The following is a 21,821-nucleotide window of genomic DNA, read 5'->3' on the forward strand; positions in this document are numbered from 1 at the left end:
TATGTTAATTAAAACAATGCAAAATTGGCATGGGCCAAATATATAGAATACTGAAGGCAACACCTAGAAACAGACCTAATTATAAACAGGAAATTGCTATTAAAAATCAGTGTGCAGTCACTGATTGATGGATTAATCAATAAGTGATGTTAGGTAATTCAGCATTACGAGTAAAAATTAAAATTAGAACACTATATACAAATAAATTTCAGGTGGATTAAAGACATAACTATGAAAAGTAAAACACTAAAAATTTAAAAATAAAATGCAGGAGGGGCGCCCGGGGGCCCTGTGAGTTAAGCGTCCAACTTTGGCTCAGGTCATGATCTCGCAGTTCGTGAGTTTGAGCCCCGCGTTGGGCTCTGTGCTGATGGCTCAGAGCCCGGAGCCCACTTCGGATTCTGTGTCTCCCCGTCTGCCTGCACCTCCCCTACTGTGTGCTCACGCTCTCTCTCTCTCTCTCAAAAATAAATGAACATTAATTTTTCAAAAAATAAAATGCAGGAGGGGTGCCTGGGTGGCGCAGTCGGTTGGGCGTCCGACTTCAGCCAGGTCACGATCTCGCGGTCCGTGAGTTCGAGCCCTGCGTCGGGCTCTGGGCTGATGGCTCGGAGCCTGGAGCCTGTTTCCGATTCTGTGTCTCCCTCTCTCTCTGCCCCTCACCCGTTCATGCTCTGTCTCTCTCTGTCCCAAAAAAAATAAAAATTAAAAACGTTGAAAAAAAAATTAAAAAAAAAAATTAAATGCAGGAGATAATTTTTATCATGTCGAATAGAACAAAAGTTCTGAACAGTCTGGAGCATTAAAAAAAACTGTTAAGTTTTACAGCATTTAAACTAAATCAGCATGACAAAAGATGCAGACTTCAAAAGAGATTTACACCCCATATAATGAACAAAGTGTTAGTATCCAGAATATATAAGGAACTCTTACAAATCCGTAAGAGAAAAACAAGAAAGCCAAGAGCAAATGGTCATACTGCATAAATAGGCAACTCACAGGAGAGGAACAGCCAATAAACCCTCCAAAAGATGCTCAAGGTCACAAGTAAAAAGGGAAAGAAAACGATGAGGTTTCATTTCATGCCCATTGGCAAAAACTAATGTGTGAGATCAACCAAGCACTCATGAGGTTAGGAGGAAGCAGGTATTCATGCGTGACTGGGCAGAGAGCAAATTTGCACAACTACTCTGGAGAGCAGTGTGGCACTTTTTATAAAGTTGAAATATCCATCCCAGACAATTTAGTAATCTACATTTTGGGCACCGATTGGAAAGAAACTCTTGTACGTGCCCATTGCAAGTGTCTATGTCGCAATGTCATGATCGCATGGGAGTTTTATTGCTTTCCGCACATCCAGGAGAGTTCGTAAAGAAATACAGAGACACATAAAGGGAAGAAAGTCAACGGGGGTGGTGAGAGCATAAAGACTGTGAAGGAAGAGTCAGAAATTGGGGAGAGACAGCCGGGCAGAGCAGAGTTGTGAATCAGGGGCCAGGGGGTGGGCTCCTGGCTCAGATGGAGGATTTGGCCTTGGGGAGGAGGCATGGTCACCTTGGAGGACAGGAGAAACCCACAGAGATGTGGAGACGGGCTGTGCGGTATGAGGAAAGTTGTGAGTCTCATCCTGAAGAGTCAGGTCTTGTCAATGAGAGAGGACAGTGGGTGGGGGAGGGAAGCAGTGGAATAGCTCTTGAAAACACTGGCTATGATGTAAAGTAGGCGTGGCTCATGGCCAGGATATTCCATGGGCCCTGGGAAAGCTCTTCCCCATTTCCAGAACAAGGCTTTCGACGGGTACTGAGGCCATCTGGACCTGGAATCACAGGAATCCACACCCACACGCTTCTTCCTTCCTCCACAACCAACACAGAAATGTGAGCATCATAGAAATGCTGGACGTGGAAGGAGCCACGGGGGCCACCCTACCCGTGTTACCTCCTTGTGGTCTTGGATGAGGTCCTCAAAGATGGGTGGTTTGGCAAATGGCCTTAATCAACAAGTGATGGTAGGTAATTCAGTATTAAGATAAAAAATTAAAATGAGCACACTATAGACGAATACATTTTAGGTGGATTAAAGACATAAATATGAAAAGTAAAACAGTAAAAATTAAAACAAAATGCAGGAGGGGCACCTGGACGGCTCAGCCGGTTAAGGGTCCAACTTCGGCTTCAGGTCATGATCTCACCATTCATGAATCCGCGTTAGTTAATCCGAGCGATGGGAATTCTGACTTTGCCTGTCAGTGAAGTTGCTACACATCCGTGCACTAGCACAGCTGAAGGAACGCATTGCCAACTGCCAACAAATTTCTGGCTTTCATAGTCTGACCACATTAACCCAGCCGGGAGTTCAGTAAGAATTTTATACTAATTAGACTTAATCGTTTTAAAAGGTCAAAATGGAAAAAAAAATGGATTATCATGAAATTGATCGTTTACTTCCTTCCCTTAATTGGACAAATTTAACTTCCGTCCATCAAGGTATTTCGTAGGACGCATATAAAACACCCTGAGCTATAACTTGTCCAAACCAAGGTCTTAGGAATGGAATAACCCCTTTCTCATTTGATAAAAGCAGAGGTCCACGGAAACTGCTAAGGAAATGCAATGATATTCAGCATGTGTTGGGAATTAAAGAGCTCAGGGAAGTGTTGTTTTTTCTTTTTAATTGTTTTAAATGTTTATTCATTTTTGAGAGATAGAGACAGAGCATGAGCAGGGGAGGGGCAGAGAGAGAGGGAGACACAGAGTCCAAAACAGGCTCCAGGCTCTGAGCTGTCAGAGCCCGACATGGGGCTCGAACTCACGAACCATGAGATCATGACCTGAGCTGAAGTTGGCTGCTTAGCCGACTGAGCCACCCAGATGCCCCAAGTTTTAAAAAAAGCAATAGTCAAATGGAATTGACATGAGCCATACTCCCCCAGCTTCAGGAGCTGACTGCCTACGGTGGTCTGTATTCCTTTCTCCTTTGTGTCTCTGATAATCTGCATTCCCTTCCCCATTGTCATGTTAGAGCCCCCCAGCGAGGACTCCATTCCCTTTGGTCTTAGAGCCTGCATTCTTCGCCCTTCTATTATTTGAAATATGGAGGGCTGACTTTTGGTGTTTTATGTAGAACATTCTCGATAGGGAGGAACCAAACTATGGTCTACAGGCTAAATCCGGCATGCTGCCTGTTTGGTTGGCCTGCCAGCTACGAGTGGTTCTTACAATTTGTAATGGTTGAAAAAAAATAAAATAATAATACTTAATGACTCATGAAAATTATAGGACATTCAAATTTTATTGTCCATAAATAAAGGTTTATTGGCCATGGCTGCAATCATTCATTTAGGTATGGTCTATGGCTATTTTCCCCAGTACAACGACAGAGCTGAGTAGCTGTGACAGACTGTATGGTCTGAAAAACTGAAAATATTTAATTTCTGATCCTTTACAGAAAAAAAAGTTGGCTGACCTTGGCTTATGTGATACACTTAGGGCTGTGCTGTTGAAAGTACCAGGCCATTTGGAGACTTTCTCCATGCTCTAAAGATGCTAGTATCTGTCACAAGGTCCCAAGAGCTCCTTAAGAAGAAGGTCACCAGATGGAATTGAGCCTCTGAGTTGGGAGCAAAGTTTGCATCTTGAGGTTTATTCCTCCAATTTCTCCTGGCATCATACCCGTCAGTTACTATGTGATGTAGGTAGTCATGCTTCAAGCAAGGGACTGAGCTGCCAGAGGGGATTTTGTGATGCGAACAGAGGCAGAGGCTATTTAAATATTTGAAAAGTTCCCTCCTGAGACCTACACTCGGGAAACACTATTTCTGCTTTCAAGTGCTCTGTGCCATCATTAACGCCTCCTAATACTTTGAAGCCCAGACTAATCATCATTCTCTGCGCTCGTGTGGGACCTTCAGAGGCGAAAACTGCTTTTGGGGGAGGAGATCCTGATGGTCTGAGATGGTTCTGTTAGTTGGGGCTTGATGATAAAATGGATGAAGCTATGGACTGGGTCCTCCGTGAACGCGTTAGTGTCGCACTGGCTTAGGAGACCTGGCCTCATCCAGGCCCACCATTTTCCCCCAAACTTTTCTCTGGTCTCAAGGGAGGAAAAGCAGGGGACTGTGGTGGCTGTCTCAGGAGCCTTCTGCACCTCTCTCTGCATGCCTGAAAACCATCTCAAAGCATGTGTGCAACAGTGAGATCTAATACGTAAGACAGCACATCATTCTCGTGACATCACGCACCTTAGTTCAACAAACACCTGCTGAATAATAACTATGGGACCAGAGATGGGTTAATAGCTGACAGTATAAATGATGGAAGTAAGAGTCTCTACAGAGGGTTAGAATTATATTCGTATTGTTTTATTTCCTAAACTGGACGGTAGGTCCTTAAGCCTTTTCCTTTCATATCCTTACATTATTTCCTAACAACAAAAACATTAACTGACAAGAGACAACCTAGGCTCTGCCTTTCATGATCTGCAATGCTGTTTCAGCACAGTGGTGGGGTATGCAGCCATGGAAAGCTACAGAGACGTGGAGGGTATTTCTCACTGCCAAGGATGATAGTGGATCAGTGACAATTTCCTAGAGAGAGAGAACACTCAAGTCTCGTAACGTGGGTAGAAGGGACTCCAGACAAAGGAGGAGGAGGGCATGGAGTTCAAGAGGAATATGATGAGTAATGATATCAGGGAACAACAGTGCAGTGTATTATCTCAGGGAGTTAGGAAGTAGATCACAGAGTAGGTCAAAGGCAGGGTCTTCTTTTTTTTTTCTTTTTTAATCTGTAGAAAAAGGGGCTTGGGTCTTCTCCTGCATTTAGTTAGAAAAACCAGTGAAGAAATTCTATTTTATAAAGACCCTTTGGAAGCAGTGAGGAGGATGGATGAGGGGGGGTATTGCCTAGGATATGGGGATGAGTTAAGAAGTGTCTGTATGTGTTGAATCAACCGATGAAAAGACCGGTGGTAGCTATGATAGAGAAGATTTGGATTCAGAAATGGTTCGGGGATAAAATTGGTGGTGGCTGATTATCTTTTAGATAGAGGAGATGAGGGAGAAGTCAGCAATGTAGGCAAATGCACGGACATCGTCTTAACAACTTGCATAGAAATTTAGCACCACATGAAGGAAAGGAAAGACTGACAACTCAAGCATGTTTTTGCATCACCCTTTGGCATTTCTGCTTGGCAGCTGGAGAGCCAACCAGGTGCTGGTTTGAGGACACAACTTGTAGATAAAGCCACAGAGACCACAAAGTACGCTCAGAATATCTGATGCATGCTCAAGGGAGCCTCCTTTGCCTCCCACTTTGTCTCTTCTCCTTCCAGGGAAATTGGGCCAGATCTCTGCATATGTAAAGCAGAGATGGCCCACCAGGAAACCTAGTTCTGGGAGAAGCATAATCTAATGCCAAGTCTGTTACAAATATTTCCAGACTCCAGATTCTTTTTTTTTTTTTTTAAGTTTACTTATTTTGAGAGAGAGCGAGCGACACAGTGAGTATTGGCAGGGGGGGGGGGTGGAGCAGAGAGAGAGGGAAAGAGAGAATCCCAGGCAGGTTCTGCCCTGTCAGCATGGAGCCCAATGTGGGGCTTAAATTCATGAACCGTGAGATCATGACCTGAACTAAAGTCAGATGCTTCACCAACTGAGCCACCCAGGCGCCCCTAGACTCCAGACTCTTATGTGATGGGTGGAGACCATTAATATACCAATCCTGGATCTAATCATTGAGATCCTGGAAGGCGAGGTGATCTTTTCATGTTCTATATATGAACAGGAGATGTGGCCCTAATTTGAAAGGACAGTCTGGTTCAGAGATGGAGAGGCACAGGACTTTATAACAAGGGGGACCCAATTTCATAAACTATTTCAATAGGCCACAGCGAGTGTATGATGCTCACGTTTAGGCACAGTGTCTACTGACTGGAACATGTGAGCTTAATAAGTGGTTCTGAATATGAGTACATGGAAAGTGAACTAGTCTGGACCGGGGAAGAGAAATCTTAAATGTGGAGTGAACAATTAGGCCTTTTGAAAAGCAGGAGGAAAATCCCAACACGAGATCCCAATGTAAAATAAAGTATGAAACCTGGCAGAGTTAAGAAAGGCAGAGACACCACACCCAGAGTAGACTATGTCCTCTTAGCTGGGACTGCAATAAAATGCACTTTCTGGAATACAGGGAAGTTGGAGGAAGATGTGTTATACCAGAAAGCCAGGAAATGATTCTATTTCCCCCCTCTAGGTTAGGATGAGGCCTTGCTGGTTCTGAGTTTTGTCCAAGAACCAAGACAGTACACATTTTGTAAGAATTTCTTAAATACCTGGGTTTGATGACCAGTGTCTACTCTTTAGGAATTATTATAACAGGGCAGTAAGGACATAGCAAAACTTGGGCTTTCCAGATTCAGCTAGGATCAATGTTTCATGTGTAGTTTCATGATGCCAGCAGCTGCGTGATGCCCAGGAAGGACCCTGGCAGCCAAGGGAAATGACTCAAAGGTACTCCTCCTTTACTCCTGATATATACAGCCACCATGGGTTTTTTTATACAATTATGTACCTTTTGCTAACTAAACTAGGAACTATATTTAATTTTTAAACTTTGTGTGCAGGATTTCTTCCTGTCAATCTGTAACCCAACTGAGACACAGCTGGGATAATGATAGGTTCTGAAATGGTTGGTTGGTGTCAGGAGTGGGATGCAAGAACTGAATTACTATTATGGTTTGATTCTGGAAATGGCATCAGAAAATTAAGGGATCAAACAATGAGCTAAAGTAGTGTGGGAAGAGGGGCGCCTGGGTGGCTCAGCTGGTTAGTGTCTGACTCTTGATTTTAGCTCAGGTCAAGATCTCACGGTCGTAGATTGAGCCCCGCATTGGGCTCCATGCTGAGCATGGAGCCCGCTCAAGATCCTCTCTCTCCCTCTATCTCTGCCTCTCTCTCCAGCTCATGTGTGCTCTCTCTCTCTCTCTCTCAAAAAAAAAAATGTGGGAAGAAGCCAGATAGCCTATGGCGTGAGATTAGTAGGTCATTGAGAAAGGTGTTTTTGGGGAGGGTTGAATCAGTGTAATACATTCCACTGTACCTTTATATCTCTAAACTAACAGGACTTGTGGATAACTATGGAGGGAGGAGTTCATGGCAAGGTAGCCTGACATAGTGTTATAGTTTGCACTGTGTTATCCAAGAGTGGAGTGATTGCACAACCCCACAAAATTCAAACATGAAGGGATTGGGGAGGTTCTGAGGAATTCCCGAAGCCCTCTGTGGACTGCAGTCAATTAATTTCTAGCAATTATTTAGTTGACAGGGAAAATTAGAACTGAGATAGCCTCTTGTTCTCCCTGTCAAAGTGGTTAAGAAGAAAGGGAGGAATATTAGAAAAGCATTACTTTTAATTGCATCTCTTTTTAACATGTGTATGTAAGTCTTATTTTTATACAGAAGCCTTAAAAGAGAAATGTGAGCTTGAAACTTCATGGCTTTGGAGCAAGCTGATTGCATTATGCTTTCACTGGGCAGGGCTTCAGAAATTCATTTCAACTTGGAAAAGAAACAGTTGCCTTCCAAATGAAAAATTAAAAATACTTAATTGAGAAACAAAATTTCAACTGGTAAAAGCATATGAATTTCTGTGTCTCGGACATTATTTTAGGAGAAGGTGACCTGGCTGGATGGGGCCAACTGCGATACAGGGTGAGGCTGGCAACGCGCCTGGTATCTCCAGAGCTGTAAGTTTTTGGAAGCACAATTTCACCTTCTTTGAAATTAGACTTCAGGGTGCAGGGTGGGAGAGCCACTGGACACACTCTCGTTATTTAGTAAAATAATAAAAGGTGAGGCAATGTTGTAGGTGGAATACTGTTGTAGAAGATGGTGGCTCTAAGAATGGGGAGAGCGGATGGGAGGAGAAAAGGAGTAAGTAAGGCAAACTCCTGCATATGAAGGTAACTTTATGGTAGAAATCTGTGTGAGGCTTAGAGCTGGCACAGTAAGGAACCTGGGACTCCGTTCCTCATCAGAAACAATCCAAAGGTTGCTCACAGAGTCTGCTAGAGCATGATGGGGACCAGGGACCAGTGGCTCTTCAGGGGTGACAGCAAAATGGCGTGGGATAGAAGCATACAAAATTTGAAGCGGACAATGATCCTGAAGCAGTGAAGTTCCTAGGGACTGCATAGCAGAAGACACCTTGAAATAAATTACATATGACATGGGATAGACTATGGAGAAATATGCTGTGATCGTGGTTCTTGGATTTCATAAACTAAAGAGTATTTAGTCAGAGAGCCAGGGGTTGGACTGTGGATACATGGGCTTTCTGAAATGCTGAAAAGCCAGAGGCAGTAATTTTGTTCTGGAACATCTGTGCATTGACTTTGTTTTCTTAACCCAGATGAAGAGGTAGTTTTGCAGATGCTGAATTTGGCTTAAGAGCCAGGAAAGCATATTCTATGTTTAATTAATATAAATGCAAAAATATATACCTCCAATTTCTGTAAATGCATAATTTAAGTAATATATTGTCTTACATTCTTGGGTGTATACATTTATATATATCTTGTGTTATGTTTATATACATGCATGTGTGTGTGTATAATTTTTTTTTAACCCAGAATGGTTCACATAATTCCTGAATTCCTGAGTAAATAAGGACAGTAAAGTATCAGAATCGAACTTTCCACTGAAGTTCTATCTTGCACTGATGGTGTCACAGACAGTGGACAGCCTCTGTCAAGTTTTTGGGAAACCAAGGAAACCAGCTTAGAGATATCCCCCCCCTTTTTTTAAGGAAATTCTGTTTTTTTAAGTTAATTTATTTATTTTGAGAGAGACAGAGACAGAGACAGTGTGAGTGGGGACGGGGCAGAGAGAGAGAGAAGGAGAGAATCCCAAGCAGGCTCTGTGCTGCTGGCACAGAGCCTGATGGGGGCTCGAACTCACAAAACTGTGAGATCATGACCAGGGCTTAAGCCAAGAGTCTGACACTTAACTGACTGAGCCACCCAGGTGCCCCCATTTTAGAGATATCCTACATCTATTGTTGCTTCTACTTTGCCTAAGGTTCTGAATCCTCAATGAAACTGGCAAACGAATCTTTCCCTATTGCGTAAGTTTTGCATATGCAAATTCTGTGTCCCTTCTGGCCAATGCCTAACCTACTTGAAATATTGCACACATTCTATCTAGTTTCTCTCTTGAATACGGGAAGAGAATAGCACCTTCCCGCTGGGCTCAGGAGATCGGCAGACCCTTAACATGTTCTTTTTCCAATAATCAGATCTAGTTCCCATAAAAGCCCCAAGATTATTGCCTGTTTTGCAATGGAAGGAGCCAGGATACCAGGCACAGCACTAGCTCTAAGGACCTTAATGAACCAGTCCTCTACTAGCTTCTTCCTTATTTCTATGACCTAGCTCTCCGGACCTTGGGCCACCTCAGGGTGACTCTGACACCAGGGGGAATTTAGCAGAGACACTCAAGAGAAGAGGGTTTCTTACCAGATGCCAAGAGATCATTGATGAGCACAAGGAACTTCTCGTCAGCCACTTGGGCATCGGTCATAAGAAACACCGTGCTGAGACCCTTCACCCCAGCTTTCAGGCACAAACTGGCCAGGTCCATCTGTGGAAACAATCAATATTAGAGATCTCTGGGAAGACGGCCTTACTGAAAGAGGTCTCCAAGCCACTCGTTAGGAATGAGACCATTTCCTTATCTACTTTAATGGGAAATAAAGTGAAGCAGCAATGGAAAGTAGGAAGGAGTGCCATCTTGTACTGAAAAGTAAGGAAAGTACGTCTCATTCCCTGCCTCAATCCCAATAGAGATGGACAAGTAAAATTAAATAGCGATGATCTTCAATTCTACAACCATTGTGGCTCCTATACTGGCCTCTGGGGCTCCTGCTTTGTGCAAAGAGCTAACAGCTTTCCAAAGGGACAGAGATGGTTCCTGTTCACCTGTGTTACTCATATCATCATGCAAGTGAATGACCTTCCCCAGGAGGCAAGCAACTGCTCTTGGCCTTGACTGAGGAGTCATGTTCTTGGGGATACCGACCTGGGTGATGAATACATCTTATGCCAGCAGTGTCTTGTGTCCTCATGACTCGCTCCAGCAAAAGCCTTAGGTTGGAATAAAATATACTGGGGGCCACACACACACACACACACACAATCATCTTGTAGGAAATTACATCCAGTCAAAACTATAGGTAGATGAAGTTTTGGGCTAGGATGCCAAGCCCTGAATTTTTCCAGCTTAGTCAATCTCGGTTCCTTCTCTGTATCCCTCTCGCAAAGCTCGGTGCCAGTCTCTGATCTTGCTCTTCTCCCTTGCCCCACTCAAAACTCCTTTTCTAAGAGCCTCGTGCATTTCTTTACAGCAGAGCACCTTTGTGTCCTATATATAATCCCCCTTTAAGTTAGTGAACTTCCTTGAATATCAACTGCTCTCAACCTTGTGCATTGACGGAATTAGCTAAGACAAGGCTTCTCAACTCTCACTGGAGCCATCTGGGGGAGGCTTTCAGAAGTCTTGACGCTCAGGCCATTCCCTGGACTAGTTAAGCGGAAATTTCTAGAGGGTGGGGTGCAGGTACCAGCCTGATTTGAAGGGGATTCCAGGATGTAGTCAAGGTAGAGAACCGCTGTCTTAGATCATTCCGTGAACATGTGTTTCTCATATGCACTAACTTATTTACTTTTTGGGGGGGGGGGAATGCTGAAGACTGGTCTCACGTGACCATGGTCTATGACCTCAGATCCAGCCAGTCATGGAGAGGCTGAACTGTGGCTCTGGAGTCAGCAGTGGGTGCCACTGGCGGAGAGATATGAAGGCAGGTGGGTAGGTCTGGCCCCACGCTGGCGGGAATTCTCCCAGGGACAGTAAGGGCAGCATCCTGGGGGAAATTACATCAGGACTCCCAATCCCGCCTCTACTGTAACCATGCACAAAAGGGAGGGGGCTGGGCAAAGTGACCTCTGAAGGCTGGATAAATGCCTTTCCCCACTTTCCAGAGCTTGCATTGTGGCTGCTAAGTGCTTAATGTCGGGACGAGGAAATGTCACTGAAGCTCCTGGTAGCTGGTGGTTATAGGAACTTTCCTTTAAAATATGGATGTCTTACAGAACTTGGGCAGACTGTCGGAATTCCTTCGAAGCCTGCCACAGGGGCTAGCGAGCCGTGCGCTAAATGTCACATAGATGTGCCCCTGCTCCGGTGAGAACTGAGGTTCCAGGGACCGAGCTGAAGCAGCTGAGGTCTGCAGACCTGAGCCCAATGAGAAAAGAGCCCCTCACGTCCCTAGCCCTGAACCCAAGAAGCGAATGGCCCAGAACCTTACGGGGAGGGTCTAAGCGAGGCGCGTGAAGAGCTAGGAAGGGTGACAGGAAGCTGTGGGTGGCTGCAGGGGGGGCTGTCACTCACCTTGAAGTCCGCGATCTGGTAGCCTCTCCACGGCGTGATCTGGAATACGTCCATGGAGCTGATGGAAGCTGCGAGCCTGGTCAGACACTGCTTGCCGCTCCCACCCACGCCGACCAGCAGAGCGTTTCCCCGCGGGGACTCCAGGATGCGGCTGATGTGGCAGCTGCGGAGAAGGAGCAGAGGTCCACGGCTCTGATCAGACCCCTCCCGTGAGGAGCACGCACCGTGCTGGAACCTTCCTAGGAGGCACACTGTGAGCGGAGCGGCACGAAGCTTGAGTTACACGGTCCCTGCATCAGGTCTCACCTTCTTGCCTGGATGGATGGAGGTTGTCAACGGCTTTGCTTTAAGCCAAACCCTCTGTGACCAGGTGGCAGTGGAGGAAGAGCTCACGGCAGCCAGGCAGGATGGGAGGGGACCCCAACTCACGCTCCGTCCCCTCCCCAGCCCGGCCTGACTGCCACACCTCCAACGGCACTTTGCCTCACCTGCTTGTGCTTTCAGGCAGGAGGACGGGGCAGGGAAAAGAGAAAAGAAGAAAAAACATTCAGGGGAGGCTAGAGGACAAGCGGGAACAGAATTGTTTGCTCCTCTTAAGAAAGAAGGAGCAACGGGGTGCCCGGGCGGCTCAGTCGGTTCAGCGTCCGACTTCCGCTCAGGTCATGATCTCACGGGTTGTGGGTTCGAGCCCCGCGTCGGGCTCTGTGCTGACAGCTTGGAGCCTGGAGTCTGCTTTGGATTCAGTGCCTCTCTCTCTCTGTCCCCACCCCGCTTGTACTCTCTCTCTCAAAAATAAATAGACATTACAAAATAAAGAAATTTGTTAAAAAGGAGGAGCAAAATTGAAGTCGGCAGAATGACGGGGAGCCCTAGGCATGGATGCTCTTGCAATGAGTGCTTGGAGATTCTTGGGGCGCAAGACACCCACTTCCTTGGCTTCTGGATTCTTCCCCTTGCAGCGACACTCAACTCTCTCAGTAACCGTATTCCCACCCAGCAATGGCGAAACATTCCCAGGCCCTGGGCTCAGACTACGTTCTGCAGAGGACCCTCCTCTGCCTGCCCCACAAGCCTTCCTCAAATGGTCTCCTTCCTTCAGGCCATCCACAGACCCTCTTCCACATTCTCTGTTCCCCTCAGCACTGTGTACTTACCTCATGTAAGGGACCGACACCCTTTGTAACAATAGTTCCCATTCCCTTCCTTTCCTTGTCTTTGTATGTATTTATTTATTTTTTGAGAGAGCGAGAGCGAGTGACAGCGTGGACACAAGCAAGGGAGGGGCAGAGAGAGAAGGAGAGAGAGAAGCTCAAGCAGGGTCCGCACCATCCGCCCAGAGCCCGACGCGGGGCTCGAACTCACGAACGGGGAGGGCATGCCCTGAGCTGAGACCAAGAGTAGGACGCATAACCGACGGAGCCATCCAGTTGCCCCCCTTGCTTTCCTCACCTTAAAAACAATAACTATTCATTGTGAAAAAATGCATAAAATACAGAAAAAAGCTACAACTTACTAGATAGCAATAAACGCTATTGACATTAACTGTATGCCCTTCTGGACATTTTTCTAGGGTCTGTATGTTTGTAAGCATATATTTATGCGTATATACACCCATTACCGGTGGAAGTTCAATATATGTATCTATCCTGTTTGCAAAACTGGGCTCACGTCATACACTAAACAGTGTTTTGAGACCACTTTTCCATTTAGTGATGTGCTGTGATTATTTCCCTATGCTGCTGAGTAATCATTAAACCGTGCTTTTTTTTTTTAAGTTTACTTATTTATTTCGAGGGAAACAGAGACAGCACAAGTCGGGGAGGGGCAGAGAGAGGGAAAGAGAGAGAATCCCAAGCAGGCTTTGTGCAGCCAGATCATGACCTGAGCCGAAACCAAGAGTTGGACATTTAACAGACTGAGCCACCCAGGCACCCCGCTAAGCCATGCTTTTAATGGTAGAACAATATTCCAATGCATAGAATAAATTCCTTGTCTGCAATAGACTACTACTGGATATTTAGATTGTTTCCAACTTTTTCCAGCCATAAATAATGCTATTTAAGTTATTTTTAGTTTCTACCTCTTGTCACGCCCACAGGACGGGCTCCTAAAAGTAAAGCTGCCAAGGGGCACCTGGGTGGCTCAGTCAGTTAAGTGTCCGACTCTTGGTTTTAGCTCAGGTCATGATCTCACCCTTTGTGGGCTCGAGCCCCATATCAGGCACTGTGCTGACAGTGTGGAGCCTGCTTGGAATTCTCTCTCTCCCTCTCTCTCTCTGCCCCTCTCCTGCTCACTCTCTCTGTTTTTCAAAAATAAATAAATAAGCTTAAAAAAAGGTAACACTCCCAAGTCAAACAGTAAGGTGATTTTCACGACCTTTGATACGTAGTGAAAAACTGCCCGCCCCAGAATGGGGGCAACAGTTTGCGGTCGACTTAGGTACAACCGATGGATCTAAATGTGGATCTCTTATTTCAAAAGGTGAGCATATGTTAGATCATGTGAGTTGAATTAGAATATGTTAAAAATTTGGGGAAAACGTAACACAGTGACCAAGGCACGGTGGAGAAACGGGTAAAATAAGGAGGATGAGACAACAGGTGTCGGGGACCTCGGAACTGAAGGGGTACACAGAACAAGACCTCAGGTGGAGTCTGACCAAACACAGCAGAGTGGACATCTGAGATTGAACAGCACAGGCTATAAGCCTGTGTCTCTACCTTGTGTTCATGATATTACAGTGACAAATACCGTATTCACATTAAGTAATGGTAATCAGGGGTGGAGAGGCTCAAGGGTAGCTAAGCTCCATTTGGAAAAAAAGGTTGGGGCACGGGGAGAGTTCTGGGGCTTGATGTGTCAACAAACTATGAGCATATATGAGGTTAAACCTTCTGTGGCTTGATTTTCTTACTATTGCAAAATTTCTGGCACATACTGATGACTGGGTCATAATCAGCGTCGATAACCTAAATGTCTCTGGGTGTTCATTGCCTCCTGTCTCCTGTGGGATGCGTTTGCTACTGAGAAGGAAACCCTAGCAGGGCTGCAGGTCAGCCAACAATGCCCACCTATCAGCTGATAGGAGAGTCTGGCCCCCATTCTTGTGGACACGGGGTCTTATACACATATTTTTAAATCTTTGCCAGTTGCGTGGTTGAAAATATTAATTTTTATTTCTTCATTATTTAGGGAACTGAACATCTTTCTTATCATTATATATTTTTTCTTTTACAAATTTCCTTTTCATGTCCATTGCCCCCCCCCTTTTTTTTCTTTTTGTTTAATCTCTACCCTCAACACGGGGCTCAAACTCACAACCCTGAGATCAAGTGTTGCACACTCCTCCGACTGAGCCAGCCAAGTACCGCAAGTTCCCACTTCTTAATTGAAGTGTTCTAGATTTGTAAGACTCCCTTAGGTATGTATGTTCTGATATATCCCTCCAATTTGTCACTTTTACCTTTTGGTCTTAATGTATTTTTTGATGTGTAGAAAATGCTAGCTTTCTGGTCTTAAAATTATAAGTCACTGAGTTTTATAGTTAAAATTGATTCCCCTAAGAATTTAGGAATTATTTACTGACCTATCCTTAGTTCTTTTATGATTTTGCTTTTCCCCTTTAGAATTCTTTAATTGTGATACTTATACTCTCCCTTGTGTCAGATGGCTTTTCACTTCTCTGGCTCCCTTACTAAATCCTAGTTTCGAGGCGCTGGAAGAATGTGCATGTATAACTCGTCTTGTATCCTCTATAATGCTAGCACATTGAAGGTATTTAATAAATTTAGTTAAACTCAAACAGCACAACAAATACCTTCCAGTCAGCATCACATCTGGGGGGATGTGAGGTGCAAGGACTCACCTGCTTTGTGACTATATTAGAGGGCGCCTGGCTGCAATGATGAAAGGAGAAGCATATCCAGGCCCTCTATTTGGAGAAGAAGTTCACCTGGGTTCTCTGGGCCGCCCAACACCCCCTCTAGGCTGGAAGGCCTGACCTCAGCTTTGCATGGTCCCTGCTATTCAATATCTAAATGGGAAATGCATCATTAGTGCTGAAGTTTCCGGGGAAGAATGGTTGCGTCTGCAACTGTCAGCATTAGACTCCAGCTGGGGATTCATTAACAACCTCTGACGAGGGCAAAGGACTCTGCATTCAAATTACAAAATTTAAAAAAGAAGATCAATATTCTGAAGGACTCCTGGGCAAGCAAACCAGCGGAGTCTAAGTTAAGCCCATTACTGAATTTCTGTGAGATTAAAGACAAAAGCGAAAGATGTACCACAGCACAGCTGGAGGAAGCGGGCTCACCGAAGCCGACACACGCACACACTCAGGCACATGCACGCGCATACCCACACGCACACTCACGCCCTAGAGAATGGACAGGATGCTCTTGGTGAGAACCAAGAGCCGGATGATAGAATCAAAATGAGCATAAGCCTCATTGCACCTAGGAACCTACGCCCTTACCTTGGCTCCATCCGCCAGCCCTGTGGGTTCCTAGGGAGTGCCATAGCCTCCGTCCTGCTCTGCCTCGCCCTGTTCGCACCCTAGGTATCAGAAGTCAGGACCTTCCCGGAGGGAATCCAAACCCCTCTGTCCCGGGCACCATGCGGTGTGATGTGAGGCCACAAATCTTGTCACTCTTAGGTTGTCTGTGTTTCTCGCTGTTGATTCCATTTTCTGGCATGAGGGGATGCCTCTGCTCTATCTGGCTGGTAGGGGCAGCAGAGGGGAGTGAGGAGCCCGAGGAGGGGAGGGGAGGGCAGTGCAAAGATGAAGTTGTGAGACACTGATATTTTTAAACAAATGTATGTGAAATTATACATCCAAATAAACTTTAATCTTGAGAACTGCCTCCCTCAAGGCAGTTCATTGTTCCAGTTATTTTGCCATTGCTAATGCAGCTCCAGATTCTCTTTGGAAACCATCTTTGGAGCCTGTTAAGGGGTCTCAGGAGAAAAGCCAGTTTTCATAGCCTTATTTTTTCCTATAAACAGAATTAGTCAGTTTGATCACCCATGTTGGAAACTGCACTGACGGAATTCACTTGCTCTTCTCTCAAATGAAATTTACCCTGAAAGGACAAAGATCTGTCTCAATTCCAAGACGATGACACAGGCTCTGGGAGCTGTTACTGAGGAGGGGACGTGTCCACTGAAGCTGCCCAGGGTTACTGAACAGATATCCTAAAACCCTGGTTACTGGCCGCCTACTAGGCACCAGGCGCTGTCCAAGGTACTGGGGATTCAGCCGTGAGCAAGACTGAGTCCGCACACAAGGAGCTCACATTGGCCCGGGAGAGACAGAAAAGTAGATGAACAAGTACCACAGTGTGAAAGCCCAGATCACACACGCCGGAGCCACAGGGCCCTAGTGTAAGCTTTGGCTTACCTGTTTCTGGGGAGTGTGGCACAAGGCAACTTCTCTTATCTCTCTGGGTTGCAGCTTCCTCATTTGTAATGGAGGGATGACAGACCTTACTTTCTTCAGGGTTTTTGTGGAGACTAGATGAAATGACTTATGCAAAGATCCATGCACTAGGCCCACATGAGTTCTGTGTTCAGGGTGGCTCCTACGTGTCACATCAATGCTGCCTCCCCAGAGAGGTCCTCCAGACCATCCTATTTCAGACCGCAATCAGCCCCCTGCCCCCAGCACTCTCTGTCCCCTCTTCCCTGTTTTCTCTACATCACCTATGCCATATGACATGCTAAGAATTTTTGTTGATCTGCTATGTTCTAGACACTGTCCTGGGTATTAGAGATCTAGCAGTGAATAAAACAAAGATTCCTGCACTCATACTATGCCTACTCAATAGATACATGTTGGATGGATGGATGGTTGGATAGATGGAGGGATGGATGGTTGGATAGATGGAGGGATGGATGGATGCAAACAACTAGAGTGATTACTCATGAAAAATGCAGTAGGGAAGTCAAGTTACACAAGGTGAGGACCCAGCAGTGACAACTGACTTTTGCAAGAGGTGGCTCCATGGTGACTTTGATAAGAACTTATTTGTTCAATTGATAAGAAATGGGTCAAGGAGAGAATGAGAAGTGAGAAAGTATGACAAGCACAGACAACCACTTTGATGAATGCTGTTATGAACAGGAGCAAAAAAATAATGGGGGTAGGAGATGGAAAGAGATGTAAAAGTGAAGGGATAGTTTATTGTTTTTGATAAGGATGATCTGGCATGTTTGTATGTAGATGCATATGATGAAGCAATTACTGAATCAATGAAGATGGGGTAAGGGGAGACAAGAGCAAAGAGGGGAGGGAAGAGAAAAAGCGAGAGAGGGAGAAAGAAGGAGGTGGTGGGGGAGGGGGAGGTGGGGGGAAGGAAGGAGGGAGAAAGAATAATTGAATTTCAGAAGGAATAAAGTCACTTAGAAGGTGGTAAGAGTCAGGATCCAGAATGCACATGGAGGGATTGGCCTCAGGTAGGAACAGGGATGGTTCATTTGCTGAGACGGTAGAGAAGGCACAATCTGTGGGTGGGATGCAGGAGGGATGAAGATAGGCTGTTAGATTTGATGATGGGGAGAGGAGACGATTCTCTCCTGGTTGCTTTCACTATCGCAGTGAAGTAAGACATGTGCTCATTAACTGGGAACAGAGAGAGGAGAAGGATGCTGGAAGCTTGAGAACAGAAAACTACATGATGCAATTACCACAGGCAGGGCAAGAGAGCAAACTGCCCAGGGTAGGGGAGGTGGAGTTTCCACAACGTTAGGGGCCCATTTGGTAGGTGTGGCTGAAAATATGAAGCAAACCAAGCCAAAACTTTTGTGGTTTTTCTTCCACGATCTTCAGATGCTTAGGGGGCAGGTGTGGAATAAGACGACAGTGGGGTTTGACTAGAATGGGGTTTTGTCACATGGATGCTATGCCAGGAAAGTTAGGGGAGCCTGTACCAGGATGATGGGAGTCTATGATGGCTGAGGACAGAAAAGGCATGGTAGGCAGAGGGACAAAGGAGTCTGCGAAAGTGTTTGGCTCCATGAAATGAAGTCTTGATGAAGTTTAAGAGTAACTGGAATATTTGTATCTGGGACAACACAGAAGGACCTTGAAGGTATTACACCACCTGAAGTAAGTCAGAGAAAGACACATACCATATGATCTTACTTATGTGTGGAATCTAACACATACACACGCACACACACAGAAATCAGATTTGTGGTTGCCAGAGACTGGAGGGATGGGGGTGAGGAATCAGGTAAAGGTGGCCAAAAGGTACAAAATCCCAGATAGAAGATAAATAAGTTCTGGGGATGTAATATATGACACGATGACTACAGTTAACAGCGCTGTATGGTGTATTTGAAAGTTGCTAAGAGAACAGATCTTAAAAGCTCTTATCACAAGGGAAAAAAAATGGTACCTAGGAGAAGTGATGACTGTTAACTAATCTTTTTTTTTAAGTTTATTTACTTATTTTGAGAAGGGGGAGGGGCAAAGAGAGAGGGAGAGGGGGCATCCGAAGTAGGCCCCATGCCCAGTGCACAGTCCGATGCATGGATTGATGCCGTAAATGTGAGATCGTGACCAGAGCCAAACAAGAGTTGGACGCTTCGCCACCTGAGCCACCCAGGTGCCCCAATCTTATTGTCGTGACCATTTTGTGTTATACACGTATATCAAGTCATGACGTTGTACGCCTTGAACTTATACCATGCTATATGTCAGTTATATCTCAATAAAACTGGGTAAAGAAAGGGATGTTCGAAATGGCAGTGGTGGAGATGGGATCATCACCGATGATGGAAGTGCGAGGGTAGGAACATGAGAGCGAGTGGCTGAGGTGGGGGATGGAAGAAACAACCACAGGAATTAACAAGACCCATGCCAGCCATGGAGAAAGGTGTAGTTGAGAAGATGCTCCAAGCACCCAGGCAGCCGGTAAGTGTTGGGGGGGAACTGGATGTTGGCAGATGACAGGCGAGGTGATGAGTACGAATGTCCGGTTGCCAGTGCTTTAGAAGAAGCGGGGTTTGTAAAGGATAAAGAGAGACATGGTTTAAATGTGCCATTGAAATGAGGTGGGGGAGAAGGAGGGGACTTAGTTCTCGCTAGGTCCTGGGGGGACACAGAACAGGGAAGCCAAAAGAGCTTTCCTCCACTCAGGGGTCAGTGAGGTTTCACTCGGAATCATCAATGAGGGGAGGTTCAGAGAAGGTAAAGATGAGGTGGGTTTTGCTGCTGAAGTGCACGGGTACCAGGGGGCAGGGTGGAAAGATTCTGGAAGGCAGGGACGGATGGTAGGTGTGATTGAACCGGGGAATGTACAGCAATACAGGGACAGCACTGGTGTGAGTATAAATCGTCTGGGAGGCTTGGTGACTACTCTCAGTGATTCATTTGATGGCAATAACATTTAAGAAGGGCATTCAATTTTTGAAATCTGTGAGCACTTAAACAAAAATCTTCAATCTCATTATTCTAAAGTTGGCCCTTCCACCGGTATGGGGTGGGGATATGGGTCCTGAGCTGTTCTGGTGCGTCTTTTATGACCTTAAATTTTCCCTTGGTGTCACTGTGGTCATGCCCAGGGCTTGTAAATGACACACAAGGAAATACATCCAGTGCTGCCTGAGTTCAGCATCCTGCTGCCCCCTAGGGCCAGTGGCAGACACTGCAGCCGTTGCTCTACCGGCCGCCATCTTGACCTTCAGGGCAGACGCATAGCTGCTTTTTCCTGGTTTTAGGGAGGTGTCCTCAAATGCCCACATGAGACCTCTGACATTGGGAAGACGAGGCAACTGAGGAAAGGCAAGAACGGAAGCACACTTACACATGGCGCATGGCGTCCTCAAAGAGAACCAGGTCCATCACTGTGTTGACTTCATTGTGGTTCTCCAGGGCTTCCACCAGAGTCTGGGTCAAAAGTTCCCACGATTGTACAGGCATGTACTTGGGTTCACCAATGCCATTTGCAAAATGGCAATATATGTTTAGGCTTCGGGTCTGCTCCGCCGCCTCATCGATACCCTGGTGATGGGACACAGGCGTCAGGACCCTCCTTACAGACTCAATTCTGGTTCCATACAGATTGAAGATCCCTCATGTGCTTTTTCTCTCTGAACACACCCTGCAAATTAAGTATCAGTCCTGCTTCCAACACTTTCTTTTTCTTGAGAAGCTTCTATGAAGTGGATGTTTAACATTCATTTACTAGTTCCATGAAGTCATGAGTGATGTTTGTTATTCCTTGTGGGCTGAGAGTGGAAACCGGAAGGTGGGAGGGACCCTTCCCACATACACAGGTAGAGCCCATGTCTGGGCAGAGGAATGGATGGGGACACAGGGACAGATTACGCTAAGCAGCGGCTCTTCGACCAATGCCGGGTGAAGGGGTCCATGCACCAGTGGCCTCATCTCCCCCGCACCCATTTCAACAAGTCCTGCTTCCCAATCCACAGCAGTGTCCTAAAATATCCTTTCCTGTTTCCTGTGAGACACCCCACTGTAGGCTACCAGCCCCAGCTTCACAGGCTCAGCCCAGAGAACTTGGTTTCTGAAAAATGTGCCATGAGCCATCCTTAGGTGATTGGTTCATTCACAGGAGAGCCCCCGTGTGTACATGGTACACAATTTTCCTAAAGATATGAGCCTATTGTGTGTTAATTCTTGCCCACAGGGCAGACCTAACCATGTTTAATGAATACCTAGTACGATTCAATTAATTAAAAAGATATGGTATCTATGTCTCCTTACCACCAAGGTGCCCTCCAAGCATCAAAGAGGCAGCTAATCTTTTCCTTATTTTTTTGCACACCCCCATCCACCCTCAGTTTGTTACCTGTATTTAAGAGTCTCTTATGGTTTGCCTCCCTCCCTCTCTGTTTGTAACCGGTTTTTTTCCCCTTCCCTTCCCCCATGGTCTTCTGTTAAGTTTCTCAAGTTCCACATATGAGTGAAAACATATGATATCTGTCCTTCTCTGACTGACTTATTTCACTCAGCATAATACCTTCCAGTTCCATCCACGTTGTGGCAAATGGCATGATTTCATTCTTTCTCATTGCTGAGTAGTATTCCATTGTATACTTACTTACCGAAACCTGAATCCTAGAGACTTCGAAAGGAAGAAAGGTGGCAGAAGGAAGTTGAGAAAACACAGGTTTCCTAGTGCTGTACCATTATGAGCAACTATCCCCACTGCCATTGTGTTTTTCTCCCAACGTTCTGACTGGGAGAACCACCTGCCAAAGAGGTAACACACATGCTGTTTATCAGCAAGGACATTACCCAGGGATTGAGTCCCTTAGGGTTGGCTTTGTAAGCCCATGGGCAAGATGCATCGAACTTAACGGAGGGGAAGTGAGTTTGACAGTCACATGGACAGAGAAACCAGGACTG

General features: G+C 45.7%; 1 protein-coding gene across 1 annotated transcript in view; it reads right to left on the reverse strand.

Moving 5' to 3' along the window:
- The window catches only part of LOC125927583 (dynein axonemal heavy chain 9-like), a 170,665-nt gene that overhangs the window by 120,232 nt on the left and 28,612 nt on the right, over positions 1-21,821 (reverse strand). Inside the window, exons 6-8 of the mRNA XM_049638085.1 lie at positions 20,254-20,450; positions 11,444-11,606; positions 9,514-9,637 (exon numbers count right to left, since the gene is read on the reverse strand). Coding sequence (XP_049494042.1) covers positions 9,514-9,637; positions 11,444-11,606; positions 20,254-20,450 — 484 coding nt within the window. The remainder of the gene's footprint in view (positions 1-9,513; positions 9,638-11,443; positions 11,607-20,253; positions 20,451-21,821) is intronic.

Source organism: Panthera uncia, chromosome E1 (assembly GCF_023721935.1).
Source record: "Panthera uncia isolate 11264 chromosome E1, Puncia_PCG_1.0, whole genome shotgun sequence".
Classification (NCBI taxonomy): Eukaryota; Metazoa; Chordata; class Mammalia; order Carnivora; family Felidae; genus Panthera; species Panthera uncia.